Source organism: Myiozetetes cayanensis, unplaced genomic scaffold (assembly GCF_022539395.1).
Source record: "Myiozetetes cayanensis isolate MyiCay16 unplaced genomic scaffold, myiCay2020 scf13, whole genome shotgun sequence".
Classification (NCBI taxonomy): domain Eukaryota; kingdom Metazoa; phylum Chordata; class Aves; order Passeriformes; family Tyrannidae; genus Myiozetetes; species Myiozetetes cayanensis.
In genome coordinates, this window is record NW_026086937.1 from 7,503,420 (window position 1) to 7,528,607 (window position 25,188).

Genomic DNA, 25,188 nt, shown 5'->3' on the forward strand with positions numbered 1-25,188 from the left:
TTGCAGGAGTCTGTGTGAGCCCTTCCTTGACTATCAAGTTTGGGTCAGCATCTAGCCCGAGAGAACAGAGTCAACTTTTTAAAAGAAAATAGTTGTGTGTTATGTGTTGCCTTTATTATGCACAGGTATTATTTTGGTGTCTTTCTAATCACATTCCTGGTAAAAACTGTATTATTATAATTGTATTGCAGATTTCATGTAAGTGTTGATGTTCCTGTTCAGGACAGTGTTAGTCCTGTGACTGAGCTGGTGCCTCTGTTAACCTCTAATTCTTTCTCTCCCCTGCCCCTGTTTTAGAGGCCTTTGAGTCTTTGCTTCGCTTTGCTGAAAACCGCACAAGTTCCCTGTTTGAGACAGCTTACAGACCCATGGCAAAAGAAGCAGCAGAGCCTGTTAAGGAGCTTTTTACAGACATCTCTCTCTACATTCTGGGCGCAGAGACTACAGTGGAAAGTGCAGTATTGCGGTTCTTTGACAGTCTCTTTCCTCTGGTGTATAGTCGGCTAATAAACCCAGGAATTACAGATCTGTCAGAGGACTATACAGAGTGTCTGCGGCTCACAAGGCAAGACATAAATCCTTTTGGACACTATTCTAAAAACATGGTTACAGAGCTGTCAAAATCTCTCTGGGCCAGTAGGATGCTCAGCCAGGCCCTGAGCCTGGGCATTGAAGTGATAAATACTACTGAACACGCTGCTCTGACCAAGGAGTGCAGCAGAGCCCTGGTGAAGATGCAGTACTGCCCGCACTGCCAGGGCCTGACGCTCATCAGACCCTGCGTCGGCTACTGCCTGAATGTGATGAGGGGCTGCCTGGCCAGTGTGTCAGAGCTGGATGCACAGTGGAGGGAGTACATCTCCACGCTGGAATATCTGACTAATGAAATGGCTGCCTCCCACGATCTGGAAATTGCACTGTCGGGGATGTGGAACTCCATCAACGAAGCCATCCTGCACGCACAGCTCAATGGGCCACAGCTCTCCGCCACAGTAAGTGCTCTCTGATTCTTTGCTGCTCCCATTTATCAATTTCCTTAGTTGGTGGATAAACATTTAATGAGTTGGTGTTGTCTTTGCATCAGCTTTTAGTCTTCAACTAGATCTTTGTTTAACAGTACATGAGAACATTACAGACAATTACCATGGGGTTCAGTAGGGTTGGGGGGGAGTTTGTTTCTTGAGAAGCAACACTGTAGAGCAGAGAGCTCTACCTTGTCGGCACAATTTTCTAAACCAAAATTTGGAGTCTGTTATACGTGATAACAACTAGGTGTTTCTCTGGTATGTCATTGTAGCATGTGGGGACATTCTAAGGAATTGCTATAAGGGTCTAGAAAAACAAGTTTCTAAATAAAAGCAAGGGCATTAACTTTCACAGTTTTACAGTCCCTTTACTTTTGTGTTGACTGAGATATCAGGAAGGTAGTACAGGTCTATAATAAGTACACCCGTCCTGCAGCAGTTGGGAAAAGAGCATGGAAAAAATTCAAACTTATTTGACAGCCTTTATGTAAGTGAAGGATAAAAATACACTTAAAGCAGATCCAGTTTTGTAAGTGGTGTAGATTAAAGAAAGAACTAGGATGGTAGAACTGTCACATAAATAATTGCAGCATATGACTGGCAGGTGTTCTCTAAAGGTGTTGAAGATTAGACCAGAAGTTACTGAAATGACTAATGATGCAGCTGACTGCATCTGGTATGAAGTTCAACATGACTGTCAATGGAAAAAAAAAAATGTAGCAGACTAATCTTAAAAATGCAGATAGATCTACCTGTCTTGAAAATAAAGGAATTATTGCAGAGAAAAAGTAAGAAGAAAATGCACAAATCAAACCATTGAATTACTGTGCAGAACTCTGGTTATCATTTTCACATAAGAGAAAAAACAGTCTAGAGGGTCTACAGAAAGGAGCTGTGGCAGAGGGTATTCTAAAGCAGGGAAGTATTTTTACAGGGGAAAAAGGCTTGTGTGCTTGCAACCTTCCAAGATCCCTAACATTGCAGCTGTCTTTGCTGTAGAACACCTGACTGAGTCGAGAGATTAGTACAATATGTAGATTATAAAAAAACCCAACCACTTCTAGTAATCTGATATAATTTCACTTGATATTGCTCTGTTCATATTGCCTCAGTTGTCCTTTCCTTTTCCTGAATGACACTCGTGTCTGCTAGTTTATCTGACATCCAAGGATAAACATGAAACATTTCTAAGAAAAGACTTTTTCCAGGTTCTCGAATGGTTCATAGCAGGCACTGGAGCCTGCAGGCATTGCAGCTCCTCATTGTCATAATGTCGTGTCACCGTGAATCTGTTAGGGCAGTGCCAAACTTAGAACATGTAGGGAACAATGGTCATTCATCTGCTCTTATTTTCACTCATAAGTTGTTTTTATATGAGTCTAGAGAGAAACTGGAGATCAAAGTACATTATTACTGTATATTGATTTTATCTGACTATAGATGGATGCGTCACATCACTGCACAGCTTCACTGCTGATTACACAGGAGTAATTAGCAATCAGGTTAAGCTTTCAGACTATGACCAGCAAAAGTGATCTGACACATTTGTTGTGATATCTGTGTGTTACAAAATGCTAAAGCATAACTCTGCATTGCATTTGTCAGCCTCACAGTTCACATGCACTTGTTTAGCTTACTGAGGAGTAAAATTCATAATCCAGGTGAATATTGGATGATGATGGATGAACTCAATGAGTATATTGCTTTCAGGTGACTTGGAAGTAGAATTCTCTCTGAAGCATCTTTCAGGCTCAGGACTCTCTTTAATGATGATTCAAATAATCTTATTTGGGACTTTCTCCATTCCCTAGCAGTACCTTTAAACATTTTCCTTCTTCCATTCGGAATGTGCTGTTGTATTTGAAACTCCATTAATTATTTTTTCCCTGAAATGATCTTTTACCTTGTCTCACTAGTGAGATCTCCATGAGAAAAAAAAAAAAGTTATGTGTGGTTTTAAGGACTGCTCAGTAGGATGGCAAGGATGTTTTCTGTTTTAAGATAAAAGCTGTGTGCCAGTGTGTGTTACCCTCAGCCCTTTTATAGTTGTCATCAGGGTAAGATTATATTTGGAAAACAGAGCGTGTTTTACTATTTGAACAAGCATTAATCTGATACTGATTTAAAATGTTCCTGATTAGTTACAGAGGATAACCATTAGTTAGAAAATTGAGCCTAATTAAGCTGTATTTCCTTCTCTGAAGAAACAAAAAAGAGCTCAGTCCTCAGCTTCAGGATTTCTGGCTGGAGATGGTTTCTCAGAATCCAGCCTTGGATTCTCAGTGACACTGGGGCCATTTGATTTGTATTTCCTGTTTGTTTTACTTACATTATTATTTTTTTTTCCTCTGGAAAAGATAACTTCTCTTTTCCCTTTAAAAATGTATGGAGACCTTTCTCTGTTCATGCAGTGTGCTTTTCAGCTTCTGCAAAAGTGGAGATGTTTAACTTACATACAGTTTCCATTACAAATGCTGTAATTGGTTTCATTCAATTATAAATAATCTATGGAAAACTCATCCAGGAAAACAGAGCACTCCTAGTAATTTTCATTTATCCTGAGGCAGCCTAATTAATGTACCTGCCCTTTTAGGGAACATTTTACATTTTTAATAGACAGTATGCCTAAAAATTAGGGTTCTTTTTTTTGTCTTGCTTCCTGCCTGGATGATGATGAATAATGGAAAGTTAGATTATGTTTTCTTTAAAATGGGGAAGAGGTGAAATAAACCAATAAAGCACTTAGGGTACTTTGCTCAAACGAGGTGCAGTCAATTGATATTAAATTTAAAAATAGAAATCCTATTTGTATGAAGAGCGCATAACTTCGGGAGACTGGCCCCTGCTGATCCCGTCCATTACAGCCAGGAGAATTGCCTGATTTGCTGGGATAGCATGTGTGAAAGGTCACCTTTAAGATATTGGTAATCTCTCCTCGGATTCCTGTGGAATGTGCTGTGCCATTTGTTCGATAATGCTGGCTGCTGTCCAGCTTACTTAGCCTAATGTGGGCCAGCCCCGCTCTGCAGCATCAGCAATCACCATCATCCCTGCTTTCTGCTTCGCCTGCTCAGTTTAATTGCCTGTCTTATTGGTAGGAGCCCCGATTGCCTCGTGGTGCCAGCTACACACACCAAGTTGGTTTACCCTTCCTTATCATTTTGAGACTTTTTTTCTCTTTGCTTTTTCTTTTGTGCCTTTGTGTGTTCTTGTTTCTCATGTGTTCAGTCTACCATATTGTTGTGCAAACTCCATGCATCCTTCCTGATTCTTTTTTTAAATTTTATTTTCTGTTCAGAGTGAAAGTAAAATACCCTCAACTAAAAATGTGAGGAAGAGGAGGGGCAGTTCTGCAGTGGATGTGGCCACTGGCACTTCAGGCAGGTGTATCACAGGCAGAGTAACAAATGCTGTCTGTGCCCACGCTCTCAGATCCCAGTGAGGTGCTCCAGTTGCTTGTATAGGGCTAGTGGGGACTTTGCTTTCAGCCCATCTCCAGAAGGACAGGGGTTATGCATGGGGACAGATGTGGGAAACAGAGGTAGGGAAGACTTCTCTTGGATCAGAAATGGTTGGAATCTGACGAGTCTCACTAACTATAGGTCTGCACCCCCACTGATACATGGCACATACCCCAGTACTTTCAGGTTTGGGCTTTAGTGAGGCTTGGTCATCTTTCTCCCAGTGGCATTGCTTCCTGCTCTGGATCCAACAGGCACCAGTGATCTGTGGGATGGGTTTCCTTCTGGGCAGGTGGGCACTCAAGAGTCAGTGCCCTGCTCAGGTACAGGTTTCCTTTATCTTTGATGGTTCATGGTCACACAGAGATTCACCTCTCCTATCAGTGGAACAGAATATGCATCAGAGGAGTGTTCTGAGGTTTGATAGCAAAAGGATGATTCTTTCACTTCCTGGATTGTTTGAGATGCGTTTGCTCACACAGGTGATCTCTGACCCTGCGTCCTTTCTGGCAGTGGGGACTTGTTCCTTGTCCCAGCGTGCTCGGTGCTGTGCAGGAGGCTGACAGGGATTGTGTGTACCAGGTGCTGTGCTCGGGTTGTGCTTCAGCTGCCAGCTGTGGGTGCTGCCAGCCCTGGGATTGGGGGTTGTTCTCCATGCCTTAATCCCAAAGGCAGTGAGGCGATTGGCAAATACCTCTTGAGAATGGAAAAATTCTGTACAGCTCATGGTGCTGTGTGTTGGGGTTCCACTGGTAAAGAGCAAAGCAGAGGCAGGATTTTGAAAGCAACAACATTTTATGGTCAGAATTTCTCATCAGCTGAACAGAACTGGAACAGTTAATCACTCTTTCTTTTGAGCACACTTCCCAGGTATGGCCACAACTTCAGCTCCTCATGTGGCTTCTTGTGGAACCTGCCTGCCCACACGGTGGGAAATGCAAAGGGATGTGTGTTAGCAGAGATATTTAAAATGGGGGAAGGTGTGTATTTCTCTCTGTTCTTGCTTCAAGAAGTTCATAAGCATAAAGTACTTACCTTGTTCTTAATGTTATAGTGGCTGGAAAAGCATTAAATGAAGAGAATGTAAAAAGCCACAGACCTGATATTTTTGGAATGGCCAACTGTTATACAAGAGAAAAGTCCAATGTATTGTGTTTCATTATTATAGGAGCAATAAAAGCAAAAGCTAATAAAAGGCTTAATAGGGATTATAAAACCAAGATATGATCAGAGATTAAGCATGAGGAGAAAGCAGAAAGACCTGCCTCGAGGCAGTTAATTTCTTGGAGACAAGCTTACGAGTTAATGTGATAAGAGTGATGTAAAAAAGTGATAGAAGAATAAACTTTGGGAAGAGGAGCAGATAGAGGCAGGATAAACACAAGAAGGGAGGGGTGTTTAATATACAAGATGCTCGGATTTATAGGAGTGTCAGGAAATAGTGGTTATGAGAGAAAAAATCTGATTAAAATCACTGTCAGTGTTTCTACTGGTTGTGAAGACATGGAGGAGAAGGATGGATAATATTGAGAAGAGATCCACTAAATACTATTTGTATTCTAAAAAGAGCTGGTTTAAGGTTATAATGAGAGGCTTTCTGGTGCCTGTTTTTGGCAGATCATCTGAGTGTTACTTCTTAACAATTATTGTGGTTCAGAAGAGATGCAAGACAGGCTTGGGAAGGTGAAAGATTGTTGCAGGGACTGCTGTTGTCCTTGCTGACAAAGAAACACAGACAAAGGATTGGGACTTTCCCTGCCTGTCCAACCACTTCTGCTCTGATTCTTTGCAATGAGGGCTGTCATTGGGATTTGGGGAGATGAATTATGTAGAATTAACAACAAATTAGAACTTAGAACAATTAAAAAAATTTAGCAGAAAATACTTACAGGTAGATGGTTGTTTTGGTGGCTGGTCCATCAGTCTCCTCCCATCAGTGGTTTTAAAAATCTTGTTCCTGTTGCAAAGCAAGTAGCAGGTGGTCAGAAAATGCCCATCAATCCCCGCTGTCTTTAAATTTTCTTCCCTGAAGCCACTTTTAAGTGCATTTCTCTCATTGTTTGTTAGGTCATTGTTAATGTTTTCATTCAGGAACTGCTCTTGCTGACCCTTGCAAGGTGCTTTGCCCTTACTAAAGTGGTTCATTTTCAGATGAGTTCAGGGAAAGCCCCATAAGCACAGTTACCATAGAACCACTTAGCCTATAGGTGGGGAATGCTGCTAGAGCTGGAGAGCTGGAAGGCAATGAGAAGTCTAAGAAAGGAACAGAAGCACTGAGAGAATGTCTGGTATTTGATTCTTGCAATAATTTTATTAAATGGTTGTGTTTTGGTGTCATATCTCGAAAGACAAACGGAGGAAGCTCATGTGATTTGTTCAGTAATGCTCAACAAAAAGGGATAGAGATGTAGAACTAGAAATTAGGATTATTTTTAATTTTTGGCCATTCTTAGTACAGTCCTCAAGCAGCACCTCATTTTTAGAGGTAGATTTTAGTGTTCTTTGCAAGTATATACGTGCACATACCATCAGCCAACTGGACGTTGCAAGGACTTGTTTAATGTTGCATTTGGCCAGAACAGATGATCCCTGCTGGAAATCAGCATATAATACCTTTGGATTGAACAAACAAACGACACAGATATTTGCTAGGTTCAGTTTAAGGATGGGAGAGAGCATCTGCCTCTGAAAGAACTTACTTGGTGTGCCCTGGAATGCCTGTGTTACTGTGCTGGGCTTGAGCCAGAACTTGCAGGGGAGGGGCCTTTGGGGAAAACAATAGGGAATTCTTACCGTAGGTTTTCTGATTAAAAATTCAGCAGTGGATGGAAGGCTTACAGAAAATAAGTCTTAAATTGTTGGTAATGGAGAAGAAAAAAAAATCCTGAAAAATAAAAGCCCGAGGATCTGTTAAAATGGTCACCTTTAGGAAAGTAAAAGCTTAGAGAAAAGAATGCCAAATTTGCAGCAGCAGGAGATTGATGTGCAGTAACCCTACAAATTTGAAGAGGAAATGGCAGTACTATGAACAAAATAACTTTGTGCTGAGTGACTTCACAGCAACAAAGAGTTTCTGCCAGTCAGTAATGAACTGCTTGATTAATGACATTGAATGGTATCATAAAACACTCCTGGAGACTTTGGAGAACGCTCAGAGCTGAACTCAGGTGCTTTTGTCCTGCAAGTTTTCCCATTCAAATGATCGATACCAGCTGTCAATAAGTATGAAAACTGTACTTAGCAGAGGTTAAAGCAGTATTCAATTCCTTGTGGTTAGATTGCTGAAAATAACTGTAAAAATGGTCAGGGAAGGTTATGTTTGTGAAATATTTACACTGGAAATGCCGCTTTAAATCACATGTTGCTTTTTCTAAGCACTTAGCAGGAAACCTTCTCTGAAAACAGAAACTGGAGGAAACCTCAGCTCTGATGAGGTTTCTGTATAAGATCTCAGAGCAGCTCTGTTGAAGGTGGTCTGATGTAGCAGCAGATGTGATCCTGAGCGACACAATCACTCACGTTGTAGGCATGTCCTTGGACATTTTGTTCTTGGGAACCAAAGTTACATGAATGTTCATCAGGTTCAAATCCCTTTGTGACTCCAGGGACGGAAAGAAACCTTTTAGGAACTGGGTGAATTGCACTGAGGCCACACCTTGTAACATAATGACCCCTTTCTCTGTGAAAGGTAAAAGAATGGCTTTCACAGTGGTAAAAACACGTAAAAATAGGCCTACATTACAATTCTGCTTTATTTCTCTTGGGCTTTATGCTCATTAAGATGCTGCTCTCGTGGTCAGTCAGGAGTGAATTTTTAAAAAGGAGAAGTGGAGCTATGGATCTGGAATCAACTGAATTTCATGGAGTGTGAGCATCTAATTCTTGCAGTCAGCTTTGTAAGTCTTACCACGTGCTATTTGCTTGACTTAAAAGCATTTTGACACTTGAGTACTGTAGAAGTATTTCTGGAAATAATCATCTAAATTGTTTAATGTATTTGCCTCATTTCCATCTGTTACAAAAGTCCTCTGGAGAATTAGAGCTCATGTAGTCTCGAACAGCTCTTCAAGGGGATCCAAGGAGCTTTCTGGCCCTTGTTGGTTAATGAAAGTTCTCCTCCATGCAGGTGTTTGATACCTCAGAGTAGCCTGATTTCCTGATGTTAAGGATCATCTCATCTGCAGTGATGGAACTGCTTGAAATTTAGTATTTATGCCAATATGAAGTAGGTTAAATTGAAATACCTATTTCCCAAAATCTAAATTATTATCAATTGGAGCAGGAATAAAAAAATCACATCATTAAAATTGAGTTGGTCTCAGATGTATACTAGGTATTATCCATCTGTCATGTTGTTTGACTGAACATGTATCTAAGAAGTTGATTTTACATAAATTGTGTGGCCTTAAGTTTGCTTTTGCAGAAGCGATGATTTATCTGGATGTCTCTTCATACCCAAAGGCCATCACAAGTCCCATCTTGCCTGCTGACTTGCTGATGCCGCTTAACCACACTGTTAACAAGTCATTAATCTGTAGTGAGATAAAAAGCTCTTTTCTGCCTGAGGGAGCAGTATTCAAATTCTGCTTTCAGTTCCCTGGATCTTGTCTTTTGTGTAAACATGTAACCTAAAGGCTTTATGTTAAACATGGATATCAATGGAATTGATGGATATAGCTTTTTACCTGCTTTTGAGCCGAGACCAGTTTGGATTGTGATTAACCATTTGTGGGTAATTATTGTGATTAAGGCTTTGGGAGTGACAAGTGACTTGGGGCTGCTGCCTTTTGACAAAAGGCTTCTATCTTTGAGATGCAATCATGATGTAGTTGTTTGGCCTAATCTTACTGCCAAAGCATGTGTGGAAAATGTGTGAGGTATTTGTGTATGTTTGTGTGGTCCCAGAAATGCTGTTAAGTGTTTTCAGGAGATGTGCCTGCAGGTTGGTTCAAAAGAGATGATATTCCACATGATTAAGGTGCTTCTGTGTTGCCCAGGCCTATCCTCTTGTACGGTGTAGGGCCAGTAAGTTACCCAAATGTAGAGAGTGAGGATAGCAGGTTAAACATAAACCCAAGAAACAGTAACCTGCTTTCAGAGAAAGAGGCCTAAACAGTGTTGTAAAAAATGGATTAAAAAAAAAACAATAATCCCTTTGCATTATGGCTACCATCTGCATTTAGGGAAGGTAACTCAGGTGTGAGAGATTTCTGAAAGGTGTATTTTCTTACTTCATTGTTGTTTAATGTTAAAAACAATGATACCCCATTGATGTTAATTCTAAAATGCTCAGAAGGGCATGTTTGATGAAGCAGGTGTCCTTGGCCAGGGCAGGGGTGTTAAGCCTGTCCCCCCGTGATGGTCAGTGATGTCAAGACTAACACAAGTGTTCCCAAGCACATGAGCACGTGTTGACATAGGCAGCCCAGTGCTTTTCTTCATGCCTTCAAATGAAACTGCATCTGTTTTAGGGTGTGGATAATCAGCTCAGTTCTAAAAGTTTAGTTCATGTAGGAGGTATTTTTATTTAGTAAGAATGAGCTTATTATTTCTGCTATTGATTTGGGTTTAGTTTTTCTCAGAGGGCTGTAATCAGCAGGATTTAGGCCACTTTTTCTCAAAACAACTGCTTTGCTTCGTTTTGTTTGCCAAACTGAGGCTCTGGAATCTTTCAGCACCTTATGGTCCCTAGAGGATTAGATCCTGAGAGCTCTAACAGCAAGTGCAATTAAAATAATAATGAGAAGTAAACCCCGAAGTTGTAACCCGTGTAAAATATGGTGAGAATGATGCTCATTTTCACCTCGAAGTTGCAAATGCTGAAGTATATCCTCAGCTGCAACGCCTGTGTCCTGTTTGACTTTAGCTCGATGCTGTGTAAGGAGGAGGATGTGCCCATGGCAGGCTGTGAGCTACAGAATACAAGGCCTGTCAAAACCATAATCATAAACCTGCCAAGGGAACACAGCCGTAATTTCCCAAATCCAGGGCTGTCACTGAGCACTCTCTGTCTTTCCTGGAGTGTGATTCTGGTGTCAGTGCTTCACCATTATCAGAGCTGAAAGACAAAGGACATAAATATGGTAAGAGTCCAGGATTTTGCTTGAAGCACAGCACTGAGCAAAGCAGTGAATGGTTGGGATCATATTTATGGAAATGATGATACTCCGAATCACAGATGATGTGCTTACTGTTTCAGCAAGTTGTGTATGCTTTATTCATTGTTTCTACTTTTTATTCTATGCACTTATTGTAAGTCTCCCCAGATTGTGGAAGTTGTCTGCTGAAATTGAGTGTTATCTTCTATTACAAAATCAATTTAAACTACAAAAGAGAAATTAGATGTGCAGGTTTTTTTATGAACCTGGCTTTCTGTATTGTGGTTTGTTAAATGTGATGGATTTTGTAGCTGCAGAGCTTTAGAATTTTGGCACTTGTGTTTGTTGTGGTTAATTTTTGGTCTTATAAATTAACAAGGCATCAAACAATGAAGTTGGAGTGTTGCTGGGTTAGGTCCAGTCCCTGGTAAAAAATGCAGCTCCAGCATATTGGCAGCTCTGCTGCTTGTTATTCATTGTAAGGCATCTGGCTATGGGAGTGTTAGATGTTTGACAGCATTGAATAGATTCCAGTCAGCCATACAAACTACCTCCAGTGAAGTGGAAAGGACCATAAAATTGTTTTAGCAACAGCTAATTCTCCTGAGTCTTTTAAGGCTTCCCCCACCCCCCCGCCTTATTTTTTCTTTAACCATTTGCTTGCCAGTCGAGGATTTGCCAACTTAAACAATAAATGTCTTCGGATTGATTTTATTTTTTAAGAATAGTTATGAGAGCTTTTCACTGATTTTGCACTTAGCATAGTTTAGATTTTGGGGAAAAAATAACATCCAAAATATATATTGAACAACAGTACCTTTCTTTGAATATAAAAATGGAACTATAAAGAAACTTACAGCACTGTTTTGTTTTTTTCCTATAAATAAATTCAGTTTAGTTTTTATCAACAAGGGATTTGGGTACTAATCTCTTGATTTGTAGGTATTTTGTTTGATGTCCCTGTTCACCTTTTAGGTGCTGCAGTGCCACGTGCCAGCTTAGTGCTTCAGGGTTCTTTTACAAACAGCTCAGGGACTTGTCTTTCAATCTCCAGCTAAAGATGTGTGTTAAATGCTATCTTTCCTCTGAATTCCTTTGAAAAAAATTTTTTTTTTCCTCCCGAGCAGCTTAGTGGATTCAGTGTATGAAAAAACATGAAAATGTGTCCATTACCTGTCAAGTATTTTATAAGAGCTGGCATGCCTCATTCAGTCATGGACTGTAGTCATGTCTGAGAGACACAGTAACAGTAGCTTTTTGGAATACCAGAGGAAGATGAAGAATGAGGAGCTCCTCAGCTGTTACAGCTTCATTGAAGGGACTTACAGGCTCCTGGGTGAAATGTTAAGTTTTTCCTTTTGTCTTAGTGCAAGTCTTCAACCTGCTGACAGTAGATAGGCAGTGAGATTAGAGTGAAAAGCCGGTGTCCTCTCTTGTCACCTGCTGCCCCAAAAGAGGCTGCATCTTGTGCAGACCTGTCTTGTACACTGGAAAAAATTACATATTTCATCCATCTGAGTACCAACTTCCCTTTCCTCTCCTGTTGCCCAGTAATTATTCCTTTAGGTTAACGTTACTTGGAAAAATTGAGAAAAAATTGTCATTACCAGCATTTGTAGCCAGGAGATTTAAACTACAGGGAGGACTGCTCCCAGCTCAGACCAGCTGCCCTGTGAGGCCTAACCAGCTGACCAGGAGGAGATTTAAACTGCTCCAGGGAGCACAAGGTGATTTTATTGTGATTCTCTAGGCTTTTGTTAATTGTAATGAAGCTTTACTTATTTATTTTCTTCTCTTCCATCTACGCTAAATCTTCACTGACCTTTTTTCTTTGATAGTCTTCCTATGTCTGTATGAACCAGAGAAGTCAATGCAGTCTGTAAGGAGAAATGGAACTATAAATCTTAGTTATTGAACTTACTGTGCCTACTTTTCTAGGAGAAGACCTGCCCTTTCCTTTGAAGACTTGAAGCCTACAGAGAGAACTGTGGGTCTTTTAAGGCTGCACAGGTTGTGTGCAGAGCCAAAGGCTTCCTGCAGCCACAGGACCAAACAAAGCAAATAGGGGATTCTGCTCAGAGCAAAATTTGGCATTTATATAGAAAGATAAATACACAAATTTTGTTGTCTGTGTCTCAGCTACCTCAAGTGTTGGCTTATGTCACTAACTGGAGATGCCATAAAATACCTGATTTTCCAAGTTGGGACAGGGCCTGGACATTTTGACAGGTGTGTTAGATCTGAGCAGTCACTGGGACAATTTCCAAAGCTTATTTGTTACAACAGTAAGAGCCTCTGTCCTCCTTACCTGAAGTGTGTATTGGTGCCTCTAGTATCTGTTTCTTTGCAGAGCTGCTCCATTCTACACTATCCCCTGTGGTCGTTTTCTGGGAGATCAAACAGTTTTAATCCTCTCTAATAAAACTGTGTTGATTTTATTGCAAACCCATAGCTCATGTGCTTGTGAGCCATGGCAACATGTGAATCCTCATTTTCCCAGAGATGGGCCTTGTTGTTGCAGAGTTCCTTAGAAGGCATTTACTACTGGAAATATTAATAAGGAGTGGAAGATATGGGGAAAATAAGAAAGTATTGTAATTTCTAAGCTGTACATATCAAGTGTTCAAGTCTCTGCTTTGTTCTGTACGCTCAGAGTGGAATCAGGAGCGCAGTTTGGAAGATGAGCACAGGGCCCTTGTGTGTTGGACACACAGGAGGCAGTAGGAAGTTGGATGTATGGGAATAGGATTGAGGAGCAGACGTCTGTCTGGATGGTAAAAGGAGATTGGGGTCTTCCTGTCCATCTCTCTGTGCCCTTACAGAAGGATAACTGTTTGCTCATGTGGTGCCACAGGAGAAGTATTCAAAGATGTGCACATATTAGTTTAAAAGGTCCATTGGCTCTTTTCAGGGAGACATCTATGCTTTGTTCCTTGTTTTTCTTTCTTTGTTGATACTTCTTGTTAAAAACTTTGCTTAGTAATATGGTTTGTTTTGACTCACTGCTGTACTTGATATATGGAGTTTACTCTTGTCTGTCATTCCTAATATGCTCGTTATGTTATTTTACATGCTTTTCCACCCTTTTTTTCCCTAATCAAGTGTGACGCTGCTGCCTTCTGTGGAGGCAGAAGGAAATAATCCTCTTGTACTCTGAGCCCTGGCTGCCACACCTGTATGTGGCACTAGAGCAGGGACTTGCAGAGCTGGATGGATTTTTAGCTTATCACTTTTACCTACCAAAATTTGGAACCCCTCTGCCAACAGCAGAGTGGACAACACAAACATTTCTGATCGAGCCGCAGAGAACGGGCCTTGGAGATGGCTGGAACTGTCTGGAACCGGCTGTGTTTGACCCTCAGAGAGACGCCCCCTCACACCCCAACTTCCCTCACAGAGACACCACTCCAGTTTCCCCCTCCTCTCACAGAGACCCTCCTCATACCCTCCATTCTCCCAGAGACCCCCTCCTCACACCATCACCTCATGGAGACCCCCCGTGGTCCCTTCTCCCCTCATGGAGACCCTCCCGTGGTCCCTTCTCCCATCATGGAGACCCCACCCCCATGGTCCCGTCTCCCCTCACGGAGACCCCCCCATGGCCCCTTCTCGCCTCATGGGGAGACCCCTCATGGTCCCTTCTCCCCTCACAGAGACCCCCCATGATCCCTTCTCCCCTCACGGAGACCCCCCCGCCATGATCCCTTCTCCCCTCACGGAGACCCCCCCATGATCCCTTCTCTCCTCACAGAGACCCCCCATGATCCCTTCTCCCCTCACAGAGACCCCCCATGATCCCTTCTCCCCTCACAGAGACCCCCCCATGATCCCTTCTCCCCTCACAGAGACCCCCCATGATCCCTTCTCCCCTCACAGAGAGCCCCCATGATCCCTTCTCCTCACGGAGACCCCCCATGATCCCTTCTCCCCTCACAGAGAGCCCCCCATGATCCCTTCTCCCCTCACGGAGACCCCCCCGCCACGATCCCTTCTCCCCTCACAGAAACATCACCCCCACTGCCGGCGCTGGGCACCAGCACTTCATGTGGGCAGGAATGTGGAGGAAAAGATCTCAGACTGCATGAAGTTAAATGAGGTAAACTCTTGAGAATAGCACATTGTGCCTGGGCAAAGCCCTGATTTCTGGCACGAATTTATCATTTACGTTTCTGAATTGATGGGCATTGGCAGAAGGGGAAAGGGGCCCGTCCAAAGAACTGAAATAGATGATTTTGAGGTAATGGAGAAAAATATGACACTATTCACAGTTAAGATGGGACAAGTGGTGGCTTGGAGAGAGTGCGATTTGTGTGGGAGGAAATAAAAAAAAGTAAAAAAAAAATGGGCCAACCCAGTAGAAAGAGTTGTAGAAGAATATGGAGGCAAAGCAATGGAAAAGGTATCTAAGAAATTGAGACAAAAGATATGGAAAAGAACTAGGAAAACAATTACAGGGGAAAAAAATAACTTACTTGAAGAGTCAAAAAACTGGAATGTGTTTAAGAGGGAATAAATGATGTCAGTTCTTACTGACTGTAGGCAGGTATTAACACATGGCTTGGACTGGCTGGTCTTACAAGCCACAGAGCAGTGCAAGCTGGTTTCATGTGGGTTATTCTGAGAAAACAGATTTAATACAACAGGGGTTGTATTAAATCACGAGCCAGGTCCAGCAGCAGCATGGCCACGTTTACAGGTCTCCTCAGCCAGGCTTAGCAACATGAATAATGTCGTAACAAACACAGTTGTGCAAATTTATCAAAGCAGAGCAATGCTCTGTTTTTTCTCTTGGTGTGGTTGCAGTTCAGCCTTTGGTTTCCCTTAGTGCTGCACGGCTACAGTGCTGGGTTTTCACAGTAAGGCTGAAGACATTCCAGTGGATGGTTTGCCATGAACTCTGTGGGGGGATGAGTGTTGTCACATCAGCTGCCTCTTAGGGCATAAGGACTGATCTGGAGAAGTCTCTCAGTGGTTGTGTTCTGGTTATTGGCCTCCTTCTTTGGTCAGTTTGGGGTGTAGGTGGAGCAGTTTTATCAACTGGGTTTTATCAGTATCAGTATTGTCTCTCCTCCCCTTAGACAGCCCTCTTTGGTTAATCCTATTATTTCAAAGTTTTAGCCATATTTTGGCTGTGTTAGAGGAGGCTTGGATGGATTAATCTGGCTGTGAATTCTCCAGAGCATATAGCCTAACCCTCTCAGGTGTGCACTTCCCTGTTGCTGATACCTAAGGGAGGGACCAGAGCATGTGAATGACAGCACACACCCTGTCACAGCCACACAGCAGCAGAGCTGCAGAGCTTTTGTTCAGTTCTCTTGCCCCACTTGCTTCTGCCTTGCTTCTTCTTGCTTTAGTTGGTTCTGTGTGTTTTACAAAAAAGCACTTTGTGTTTTTTTGTGAGGTATGTGATGCATTACTCTGTAAGCTTTAACCACTGAGCATATATAATCTATATTTCTCCTGTTCTCTAAGTTTGCCCAGGATATGCCCTCAGTTCTGAGGTTTCATCCTTGATGCAGTTAAGAAGTTGGCTTCTTGCAGGATCAGGACGGGAATCTACTCCCTTGATAGACTCTGAATTTTAGTATGAACTTAATTCTTCATAATGGTTATTTTTAGTGATATTTATCACTATATGAAATCATTTTTAAAGACTGGATTGTTCATCATAGATAACTATGAAAATGTATAATCAGTCCATGATTCTATTTTGAGACCACATTTAGTGATCCAGGATTTCCAAGCCTAAGTCTCTGTTAATCTCCAAAACTTTAATCTGATAGTGCAGAAATTTGTGACAGCACTCTGTAGAGCTCCATGTGACCTTGTTGTGGGCCAGATCCCAGTGAGTAAAGTCCTCCAGGCTCCTGCACTGCCATGCCAGTTTGTGCCAGTTTTGGGCTTGGGTTCATCTTCACGTGCTTTCAGCTCCTTGAACTGTTATATCCAAATTTCAAGTTCTTGGATGAAGCATGAAAAAACACACATAGCAAGGTTTACCTGGGAAAGAATCTACTGATTTCCCAGCCCTGCTGATGCAGAAATGACTCAGGCATCACAGACTGTCAGGATTGGCTAAATGTTTGGATGTATATACCAAACCTGTATATGTTCAGAAATAAACATGTCCTCATCTGAATTTTGTCCCTTGCAGCTTTTTGCAGAAACAAAACTAGGCTGCTTTCTGCTCACAGTTGTCTTGATAGGTTTGTATTGTCACAGGTTTTGGTACGTAAAAAACTGTCATCAAACTTAAAGGGAGGTTGTCACATTAGAGCTTTTAATTCAAGATTTATCTTGTATGTAAAATATGCTTCAGTTCAGTGTCTGCAGTGGGGTCTGTGCTGGGACTGAAAATACCAGACCTATTTTATCAGTTTCCTGTTGCTGAAGCAGGAGAGACTCACTACGTGCCCATCTCTGATCATTTACTGTTTCTAGTCTGATACGTACTAAAGCTTTTGAATAACTTGCCTTTTTTGTTGCCTGTATATACTTTCTAGTAGATTGAGTCACAGATATCTGGCATTTGGCATCTGGTGTACAGAGTTTAATGAAGTTACACAGAATTTTCTGCATAGATACAATTGTAACTTCCTTTATATTTGGTTGAGAGCTCACCTGGCCATCTCGAGGCTGAGATTCTGTTTCCCTGGAGTTCATTATCAGCAAGGACAGTGTGTTGACCATTGTTCCCCTTCCCCATTTGGGTGTTCGATAACTCTGCTGTGGTTGTGTGTACTGGAGCCTGAGACTGACCCAGCTCGTGTTGTCAAGAGGTAAAAGCCCTCCACCTGCTTTTCCACTACTGATTGCTGTGCAGAAGGGCTACTTAAGGAACCACAAACAGTCCCTTGTAAAATCTGTACTCCACAACATCCTCATCTGAGTCTCATTATCCCCAGCCTCTCAGCAATACGCTAATAACATGTCCAGGATTTTGCTTCAGGAGGAGACCAAGGTCACACTTCCCTCCTGCCAGGAGACAGTGGATACATTTCCCTTTAGGTCAATTCTAGGATACTCAAACTTTGGCATTATTACAGATCTAGTCAGGGGCAGTTTGGAGTCCCCAGCATGGAAAACATCTACATCCACATGCAGATGTAAAAACTGCAGCTGAATGTTTTGCCTGCACGGTTTTACCTGACAGTCTGGGTGACACCAAAAGCCTCCAGAAGACAGGTGAATAATGGAAATATCAAATACTCTGCAAATCAGGCACAAAATATATCAGAAACCCATAGAATGTAGAACTCTTAAGGACCTAGGGGCAGCTGTATTTGTCTGCCAGAGTCACAAGGCTCTCTCCACTTGGTTTCTCATTTTTAACTCTCATTCATTATGAATAGTCAAATTTCAGTAGAGAGAATTAAGGCTAGGCAGGGTAGGAAAATAAGTTTTGCAGCGACAGCAGATACAGAACTGTGTAGAAAGGTAGCCTTGAGAGGATAAATGTCTAGTGAGACATGAGGGAATACTACTGTCAAAATCCTTTCAGATCAGTCACTCCTCCCATGAGATGCCTAGGAGGGGATGATAAAAAATTGTGATCCAAGTAAAAATACAGCCAACTAAAAACAACAACAAAAAAAGAGTTTTATTTTGCTTTTGTGTTTTTTTTGTAGTGTCTGGTTTACTTTCTGCACTAATATTAGTGCACTTTAAATATTAGCTTGTCATTGCAAGGTCTGGGTGGATCCCATTTCCCTTGGGCACATTGTCTGCTTGTAAAATGTTTTATGAAAGGTCAGGGAAAGCACAAGAAAGTTTGTGCCTCACTGGTTTTCTAGCAAAAGACCTCATGACAACTTTTGCTTCATAGCATCTGAATTTTCCTGAGTCAAGCCATGAGACAATAAATTCTTTTCCATTACTGCTTAATAATGGAACACCTCCCCCTTTCCTTTTTTAAGTTATGAGAAAAATTGCTCCAAGAAAGTACACTTGGTATAACAGCAGAAGGGAAACAAAGTTCTTAAAACTTGCTGGGATTTCATAGTGTTGAAAAGCTGTGCAGCCTTGCAGGGTGTGGGATAGAGGCCAGTTTCTTTCTTCCGCACCTGCCCTCGTGGGTTTCCTGTCTCCTGCCGTGTTGTCCCACCCAGTCATTGCCACCAGCTGGGGAAGGTGGGACAGTCTTGTAGAGAGGCCTTTCCCATGAAGTTCCTGCACCTAAACTTTCTTACTTTGTTTTTTGAAGCTGATGGTGTTTAAGTATAAAAGTGTAGTGTTATTTTAGGGTCATTTTTCAGCAACACATTGGTTATGATTAGAAAAATAATCTCTCTTTTTGAGTGATTTGAAAGTGGTTTTGGTTAAGCATTTGCTTCTGGAACGTTTTTCCAAGTACTCCCTTGTTTCCCTTTTTCTTTTGTCTTAGACTTTTGGATTTTTAAAATATACAGAGTAAAAATATACTGCAAGTATGAACTAACCAATGCTGTGTTACTTGTACTTGGCATGATGTTCATTTTCTTTTTCATCTACATATTGTCTGTTCTTTAACAGATTGAATGGGAGAGCCCTTCTTTCACTTATCCCTGGGCTGCTTTGCTTGTCCCTTGGCAGAGTTGGGGACTGATAAAGTGAACATATTTTACAGCTGCTTTTTCAATATAAAGTGCCTTCAGTGCACATGGTAATCAGGCCACTGTACTTTAGGTTAACCCCTCACCCCTTGCTGAGCTCAATCCTGAAAAATAAACAAAACTCAGGGAGAAGAGGTTTACTTGGCAGAAAGATTGAGCTAAAATTATGGGTATAAAAACATAGGGCTTAGTTCTGCAAGAAACTGAGCATCCTGGCCCCAGTCCCATAAAACACTTGAGCGCAAGCTTCATTTTCAAGCGAGTAGCAGATTGACTGACAGCTGGGAAGGCTGAACTCTTAATCCTTGACCCTGCATGTGGAGCAGGACTCAGGTTGCTCATGCAGTTGTGCCACAGCCAGGCTTCCTCCTCCAGTGCCCAGGTGGGATGGCAGGTCCCAGGTGATGGCTCTGGAGTTTCTGGGAATGGCAGAGCCATGTGGGCAGCTGAGCAGGTGACAGGTTGTGCTGCCAAAGCCTGGCGCCTTGGACGGGGGTGGCAGGCCTGGAGAGCTCCAAAATGTCCCTTGGCAGGGGGAGGAAGGAAAATGCATGGAAATAGTCCCTTAACCAGACAAGAAGTTTCCTCCACCTGGGAAATTCCCAGCTGTGAGGCGTTGGTGCTCAGTCTGTCCTTTTTCCCTCGCTCAGCCCTTGTGTGTAATCGCTCGCACTCGAGTGGTGCTGTCCAGGAGGAACAGACAGGTCCTAGCAAAGGGCTCCTTCACCAGGGAAGAGGGAGTGAGTAGAGGGCTGGTCTGTCAATCGGCTGTCAGGCATCCTGGCATTTTCCTGATGAATTAGGCTCTGTAGATGCTTTGTGGCTTGGCTAACAAAGAGATTTTCTTTTCTTTACCAGATTCCCTAATGCTACTCCTACAGTCCGTGACTTTACCAAGATAATTTTTTAATACTTGGAAAATGTGATACACAGCACTGTAAGAAAAAGGGAAACCATATACATGCCTAATATTATCATGTGCTATTTTTTTTGGTTTAAGATTGTGGTGAAGCTGCATTCTTGATACATCACCAGTGTCTGCTTAATAAGGTTTTCTAATTCTCTGTGCTTACTGGGTTGTGTGCTTTTCCTTCAGAGACTGTGGGTTATGTGTTTGCATTGCAGGGTACTCGCACGTGTGTTTTATGGTTTTATATGCATTTATGATGTTTGGTGAACAAACCGTAACTTTTTTTGTCTGTGGTATAAGTTACAGATACTTATTCCTTAAGAAATATTTCTTTCCCATAAAGGGAAATGAGTACTGTAGTTATCAATCTTTTTTTGATCTCCTTAGTGTGTTTATAAGTGTCTGTAGTACTGATTGTTATAACGATCTTTTTTCTTTCTAAAACTGATTTACTGTGTGAATCTTGCTATTCTGGTGGTATTGGCAGGTGATGGAAGTCAGTCTTCTGGTGTGTAATTTTTGGTCCCTGATACAAGTTAGTGTTGCAGAGATGGCCATTTATTTTTGCACTGACCAGCATTCACAAAGTGGAGGTGACAAAGTTAAGGCCACACATTTCTGTCTGCTGCAAAAAGCCCTGACTGGCTTTCCATGAAATGATGAAACTTTCTTATTTTGAACCAGCTTGGAAGTGAATTATCTAAAAGACACCAAGGCGTGAAAAGTATATATTTTTTTGAGGTGGCTACTGATGGCAGAAAGTTGCAAAGAAAATAAGTGGAACAAAAGGTTAGTTCTGATTCGATAGACACGGCTGGCATTGCAAGCAGATTTACCTCCCACACCGCATAGCAATGAGGAGGGAGCTTGGTGAGAAAGTTCAAACTGCAGAAGATTATCCTTTCACAAATAAATTCTTTTAACAGGCCTCTGTTGCAAATGCTAAGATTACAGCTCTCTGAAGAAGTGCTTATGCCTCTTGGAGTTTTTGGAAACTCTTAAATCTTTTCGTGTAAAAGTAACAAACTTTTCATTCTTTAAATAAGATACACATTTTCTGTCAAAAACAGGCCTTAATTGTGAATTAGAGACCTAATACTCTTTAGAGGAAAAAAATTACTGAGATGCACATAGTAAAATATTCCCTTTTATTGCTGTGCTTCTTGGGTGACTGAAAGTTTCTTGAGCTTCCAAGTCATGGTATCTAGCACATTTCTATATTTCATCTCATTTACTTGTTTTGAGTGTGGAGTTTGCATTCTTTTGACACAAAGCATTTAGTTACAGTGCCATCCACATTCAATATTATGGACTGGGAATGTCCAAGTACAGCTTGTCACAGCAACTTGTTTGATAGTCAAGTGTAAATGCAGAAGCTCTCTAAAAACACTGAACATGGGCAAGGTCATATTCACAGAGTTTACTACAAAGCTGACTCTTAAAATAGTTGGTTAATTGAAGTTATTTTTTAATTCTGTAGTTTTCATCTGTTTCAAACATCTTCTGAGGAAAGCAGTAGGTCTTTAGTGTGACAGTGATACCTGAAATGTCTGTATTGAATTTAAGTACTGAAATTGGAAATGGATGTAATGTTATTTACAACTATTAAACCTAAATTAGGTCCCAGTTCTGCTACAAATAATGAATCAAGAGTTGAAATCTGGTGAATTCCAGTGGTGTGAGCTGTGGTGAACATGTTTTCTGGGGTATTTTGATGATGTAACATCAAACATACATATAACTGATTAGTTTGATGTTTATGTGACTTTTATAAATTTGCTTTTTGCAAAATAGATGTTCTGTCCATTTGTTTGAGGTGATTGAACTTTTTTGAATGAGAAGATATTTTAAGAGAAAACAAACCCATCTTATATTTAAAAATTAGAACTAATAATTTTCATGTTCTGCAAGTTTTCATCTTTTTTTTGTCAAGGAAAACAGAAAAATATTGCTGAGAAAACATACTGAAATGGCTGCTATTGTGCTCTTCCACATTTTGTTACTGGAAATCGCCTTGCTCACTGCTTTAATCAAATTTGCAATCTCTCAGCTCCAAGATCAGATTCTTGAAAACTTTGGTATTATTTAGAATTTATTTAGTAAATACATTCTGATACCGAAATGTAAAATGTCCATAATAAACTGTTGAGAAACATGGAGAAATGACAGAAAAGGTGGGATTTGCAGTGGCATTTCAGCTGAGCTGTAAAATCTCCCTGGGAAAGGAGAGGGTGGAGGGGGAGCTTGGTAAAATGTGCCTGCCTTCACTGCGAGTGAGCTCTGATGTTTGCTCTGTGAGGGTTGTGCTGTCTGTGGTGAAAGCAGTTCTGGAAAACGGAATCTTCTTGGGAGTTGCAAGGAGGGAATGTTTTGATCTCTGTCAAAGGGCAATCCTATAAGACCCTGGGTGCTGTTCCCCAAATATTACTTAGCAAACCCTTGTTCTTTCTAGAACCATCACTCCTTCATGTTCCCCTTTTTGTGTTTCCTTATGGAAGAACAGCGAGGCAGCAACACAAGGCATGAGGGTTTGAGGTATGATCAGAGGGATGGAGCACCTCTTGCTATGAGGAAAGGCTGAGAGAATTGGGATTGTTCACCTGGAGAAGGGAAGTCTTCGAGGTCACCCGACTGCAGCCTTCCAGTACCTGAAGGGAACCTGCAAGAACGATGGAGAGGGACTATTACAAGGGCCTGGAGTGACAGGACATGGGGAACAGCTTCAAACTGACAGAGGGCAGGTTTAGATTGCATATTGGGGAAAAATTCTTTACTATAAGGGTGATAAGGCCCAGCACAGGTTGCCAGAGAAGCTGTGACTGCCCCATCCCTGGAAGTGTTCAAGGCCAGGCTGGATGGGGCTCTGAGCAACCTGGGCTAGTGGAAAGTTGTACGTGGTGGGGGGTTGGAACGAGATGGTCTTTAAGGTCCCTTCCAACCCAAACCATGCTGTGACTCCGTGGCACTTGCAGGGCCGGGCCTTGTGCAGTCAGGCAGTCTGAGGCCAGTGGGTCCCTTCAACGAGTCACTGTGTCTGAAGGGAAGAACGAGGAGTGAAATGGATGCTTAATGGGTTCGGAAAAGAGTAAATCTGGAATTCTGGAGTTGTATCAATCCCAACTCATCCTCTTGTGGCCAAGTTAGGTGAAGACACTGGGATTCTGAGGAGGCAGACAGCCATCAGAGCTTGGTGATTATGAGCAAATAAAGTTCCATTTCTTCCCTGGTTCTCTGTGTGCCATGGCAGTCATGGCATGCATAACTTGGTTACATGAAACCCTTGAGAATTATGCCTTGCAGAAAACAGTGAAAGCTTATCTTTGTGCTGGGAGGCATTATTAGTAGTGTAGCATGTGAACTGTGTTGGGGTTTGGTTTTTTTTTTTCCTCTCTGGCATGCATAAAACTATTCCATTGAAATCTTTTTTGCTGTCTCCATTTAATTGCATTTCAGATTTATGGGTAGATTTAAAAAAATTATCTTCTGGTGTTTAGGTATAGTAATACTGCCTAATTTTGGCAATGGTTACGAGCCTTGAGATTCAAGACTAAAGAAAACATCTGTCTTTTCACTCTGAAAAGTTTTCTGAGTCATGCAGATGCTACAAGGAGGTTAAAAAAAAAGAGGAACAATTTCCTAGGAATGACCTTTTTTAGGATCTAGGTTATTTTTTAAGATCTCCAGGTTTTAAATCTAAGAGAATATGGGACAGACACACTGAAATTAGTTGCTCACATTTTTGCTGTCATCCTACCAAGTACAAAATGAAACTCTGCATATACGTGGTTTACAGGCTTTGGTAACTACAAAAACATGACAAGTATGAAAGCTTTTCGGTTCACAGTGCTGCAGAAGGGGCTATGTTATTTATCCCTCTTGAATTTCCACAGATTCTTGCAGAATTGGGAATAGGAGGTCAGATTTCCAAATGCATGCTATTATTTCGAAGTTTATTTGATTAGGGCATTTCCACTGTGACACGGATATCTTTTGTTTGGTAATTCAATCACAAGTGGAAGTGAATTCTATACCTCTTTAGTTTGCCCTCTGGCTTGCTGTGCTGGAATAGTCTTTTTCATATGTATCAGTAAACCAAGTAATTTCTGCTCCTGTGCCGCTCTCCTGTGTTGTTCCCCTGGAACAAGTATTTTTTCATATATGAAAATCCTACTTAGAAATCCATCTTGTTCTGTTCTTCAGATTAACTCTTAGGAAAATTAATTAGCGGTCTGCCATTTTTCCATGTGATTGGGCTTTGAGGGTTGCCAGCAGAGCAGTGGGATGAACTTCCTGAACCTCAGTGATGCCTGTGTCTCTCTCAGGCTCTGTTGCACATAGGATTGCAGCTACCCCAGTGAATAAATTTATTTGGTGGTATAACCCCTCACCGATGGAAATAGCAGTGGTTCTGAGTTGTTAGACAAACATCTATAAAATTAGACTGGCTTAACTGAATGCCAGCAGTAGCTACTGTACTTTGCTTCTTGCTGGAGTTTAATATACAGAATGCCAGTGGAGTTTTAAAATCTAAAAGAATATGGCCAAAAGCGGCACATGTTCAAATGAAGAATTTGGTCATGCATGTTTTCCAGCAGCTGTTTTTATTTTAGGTTTAATTTAAAATACATTCGGCTTAATTCCATGTTCAGTATCATCAAAGCCTACCAAAAATCCTCAGATTTTGTTTCACAGAGATCATTATCAAGTTCTGAGCAATTGTATGTTTATTACTTTCATATTTTACATTTCTGGGGTTTCTTACTCTACCCAAGGGCATGGTCTAACTCAAAGAATAACAGGACTCAGCATGCTTTTCATTTACCCTTTCTCATTATTACAGGCATTCTATATTAAGGCCTCTTTCAGAAACAAGCCAGTTTTACTTTTTAACCTCCCATGTGTTTTATTAGCTTGCTGAGGTTTTAATTTTTTTATTTTTAAATGGTTATAAAAAGAAAGGGACTTTGGTCCCAATTCCCGTTCATGCTATTGCCTTTCCAAAAAGTTTTGTCATACTGAAGTTGTAGATATGAATCTTTTCAGCAGCTGATCAGAGCAACAGAAAGGCCACAGTATAAATGGGAGGAGCCCTTTGTGTCTGTT

The 25,188-nt window shown here is 41.4% G+C and overlaps 1 protein-coding gene across 2 annotated transcripts in view; it reads left to right on the forward strand.

Moving 5' to 3' along the window:
• Positions 1-25,188, forward strand: part of LOC126636261 (glypican-5-like) — a 340,020-nt gene that overhangs the window by 73,403 nt on the left and 241,429 nt on the right. For both annotated transcript variants that reach the window (XM_050308265.1, XM_050308264.1), the window contains exon 3: positions 298-992. In XM_050308265.1, the coding sequence (XP_050164222.1) occupies positions 298-992 (695 nt within the window). The remainder of the gene's footprint in view (positions 1-297; positions 993-25,188) is intronic.